Source organism: Gossypium raimondii, chromosome 7 (assembly GCF_025698545.1).
Source record: "Gossypium raimondii isolate GPD5lz chromosome 7, ASM2569854v1, whole genome shotgun sequence".
NCBI lineage: Eukaryota > Viridiplantae > Streptophyta > Magnoliopsida > Malvales > Malvaceae > Gossypium > Gossypium raimondii.
The window spans coordinates 44,521,659-44,525,137 of NC_068571.1; the positions used below are offsets into that span (position 1 = coordinate 44,521,659).

The window sequence follows — 3,479 nt, forward strand, 5'->3', positions numbered from 1 at the left end:
GCGTATATGTTGAGGGTTTAATTTTTGAGAATTAAGACAAAATTGACATAATATATAACGATTAAGTATTAAAATTACTATTATGCCAATTTTAAAAGTGGCTACTAATCAAACTTACTAATCTTTGTGTTTATTTTTTCAATTAATAATCTCAATATAGGGGGCTTTGGGGATTTTTCTTTTCACAAATTAACAAAGAAAAAAATGGATGAGGCGTTACTTCCAAGGAAAGAACGGAGTATCTGGGAAATACTAACGTGGAAACTCACAGTGGAAGAGTTCAAGAAAATAAGCTTCGTCGGTGCACCGTTCATGGCGGTAGCTATGTCACAGTACCTTTTGCTGGGTGTATCGATGATGATGGCTGGACACCTTGGTGAGCTTGCACTATCTGGTGTTGCCATCGCCACAGCTTTCTGCAATGTCACTGGCTTTAGTCTCCTTGTAATTAAAACTTGTCTTTACCTTTTCAAACTCTTAATGCATGCATCAAATTCATTACAATGGCTAACATGTTTCTACTATTTATGACTAACAGTGGGGACTTTGTGGTGCACTCGAAACCCTAAACGGACAAGCATATGGGGCAACGCAATACTATAAACTAGGAAGCTACACTTATTGTGCCATAATATGTTCCCTTCCAATTTGTCTCCCGGTGTGTCTCCTATGGATGTATATGGACAAACTATTAGTGCTAATAGGTCAAGACCCTCAAGTTGCAGAGATAGCTAATAGATACGCCATGTGTCTCATACCTGGATTATTTGGTTACGCCATTGTTCAATCACAAGTTCGTTTCTTCCAATCCCAGAGCTTGGTTCTTCCTATGATGTTTAGTTCTCTTGCAACATTGTGTTTCCATATAATTGTTTGTTGGGTTTTGGTATTCAAATTTGGGTTTGGAAGCAAAGGAGGGGCATTGGCTATCAGTTTCTCGAATTGGTTTAATGTTATATTGCTTGGGTTTTACATGAGATACTCACCTTCATGTGAGAAAACCCGAACCCTCCATTTGAAAGATGTTTTCTTGAGTGTCAAGGAGTTCTTTCATTTTGCCATACCTTCTGCAGTAATGGCTTGGTAAACAACAAAAACATGATCGCTTTTGAGGCTGTCTCTTTTGTCATGTTTCTTGTTTATTCTTAATGTGTTGGGTTTTTTTTTTTTTTTCTAATGCAGCCTCGAATGGTGGTCGTTCGAGATTCTTGTATTAATGTCTGGACTTCTGCCAAATTCCAAGCTTGAAACATCGGTTCTTTCTATATGGTATGGTTTTTAAGTATTGAATTTGTAAGTGTAAAGATGTGTTTTGATCTTTGTTGTTTGTGATTCTACCTAGATCTAATTGCTTGCATGTTAAATTGCAGCCTTTCAAGTGATTCTTTGCATTATACTATATCGTTTGGGATTAGTGTAGCCGCCAGGTTTGATCTTTTCCATTTCAATTAGTGGATCTGATTTTTTTTTAGTACTAGTTTACTTTTAAAAATTGGTGTGGAGGGATTTCTAACTCGAGGAAAAGTTTTTAAAATATCGTTAGTTAAAGAGGACCCTCAATACCTTTAATATTATCTATGATTAAGATTTTGTCTCTCAATTTTGATCAGAGTAGGAGTGCCTGAAATTACTGGAAAAGACGATAAGTTTATAAAGCAAAAGTACCTCATCAAATTAGACCATGCATGACATACACTTACCTACCAAAGGAAATGTAGACATTTGAATGGTCATCTTGAGGGGAGCATAGTACCACTTAATCTAACTTTAGATCCTAGGACTCTCCATAAAGTCATGAAAGAAAACTTAATTTGACCAAAGACAATACTGATTAATTAAGGGTCCCTTGCTTCGTATGAATGACACTCCAAAGACTTTCTCAGAAAAAATTAACCTCCCCTCAACAATACTATTTAAACTTTATTTTCTTGTATCCAATATGAATATCTTCCGTATTTTCCTCACTTAATTACCTAGTAAAATGTATAATTAAAATGATGTAATTGAAATTTTCTCCATTAATTGTGTGTCATCATTTCTACAGTACACGAATTTCGAATGAATTAGGAGCTGGAAATCCACAAGCGGCTCAGATAGCAACCCTAGTTTCAATGCTTATTGCACTCGTGGAAACACTCATTGCAAGTACAATCCTTCTCTGTTGTCGCCATGTTTTCGGGTATGCTTACAGTAGTGAAAACGACGTCGTAATCAAAGTAACACGAATGGTTCCATTGATCTGCCTCTCATTTATTACCGACGGTTTACATGGAGTAGCTTGCGGTTAGTAGCCCCCAAAAAACCATTTTACAGTTAGTCACTTAAAAGCTAACATACTAAAAAGTGGTACACATAATCACACCAACTTGCTTGGTTTTTAAAATAATCAGATTTAATGTAATTATTGAATATCTTAAATATATAAATATACTGATTTCATATTTGGCATAGGGATCGTGAGAGGTATTGGGTGGCAGCATGTTGGAGCTTATGCAAATCTAGCAGCATATTATTTGGTCGGAATTCCAGCAGGAGTTTTATGTGGTTTTGTTTTGAAGCTAAGAGGGGAAGGCCTCTGGGTTGGAATGGTGGTTGGGTCTGGTGTTCAAATGCTTCTTCTTTCCCTTGTCATTGCTTTTACAAATTGGAAGAAGCAGGTTCTTTCATATTTTAATGCTTTTAATTTCTGTAGGAATATTCGGTTGGTCCAATTTAATTAAATAATTTATTAAAAATAAAAAAAAATTGGTTTAACTGATCTAATTGATTCACGAATCAACCGGGCTGATCTTTTATTTGGGATGTATTCCTGCTGATTCCCTATCCGACCAACCTGTTTGGTCTAATTCTGAAAATAGTGTGGCCAAGTTCATTGATCTATATGTATATGTGGCTGTGCAGGCAATCAAGGCGAGGGAGAGAATGCTTCATGGAACCTTAGCGGGCGAGAATGAATCGTTTTGAATAAGTTTGGATTGTGTAAAATATGAGCATATACCTCTTCTATCTAAAATGATTATATTCAATTTGTGATGGTTTAGTTTATGAAATTACATAAAAGATGGAAGCTGGTCAAAGAATCCAATGTATTTTATTCAGATCACACACACTAGTCTAATATATGCATGCTTAAAATTAAGTTATGAATGAATGGTCATAAGTATTTTTGCATTATCAGATCATTAACCATTAATGAACAGTATAGCAAATTTGATCCTTCAATAGTCAATAGAATCAAGTTGTTTTGAACTCTTAACATTTGACTCATCTAGTTTTTATATCATAAGATTGAACTGTTGGAATTGCGTGGTAATGTGCGCATATGTGAATTGTAAAAGAAAAAAATACTATAAATTCATTCATCTCCATCCAAATATGAACTCAACTAAGCTTTATTTGAGAAATAAATTCACTTACCAAACGTAATGACAATTGTACATATAACTACGGTGGTTTTCATTGGTATGCTAAACCCTAAA

General features: G+C 35.1%; 1 protein-coding gene across 1 annotated transcript; it reads left to right on the plus strand.

The window, feature by feature from the left end:
* The first annotated feature begins 204 nt into the window (after window positions 1–204).
* On the plus strand, window positions 205–3,222 carry LOC105761414 (protein DETOXIFICATION 3). Its single transcript, XM_052633959.1, has 7 exons — window positions 205–444; window positions 539–1,083; window positions 1,183–1,269; window positions 1,371–1,427; window positions 2,045–2,283; window positions 2,452–2,657; window positions 2,902–3,222. The coding sequence occupies exons 1-7, from the start codon at window positions 205–207 to the stop codon at window positions 2,962–2,964; spliced, it is 1,437 nt and encodes a 478-aa protein (XP_052489919.1). The 3' UTR covers window positions 2,965–3,222.
* Window positions 3,223–3,479: the final 257 nt, after the last annotated feature.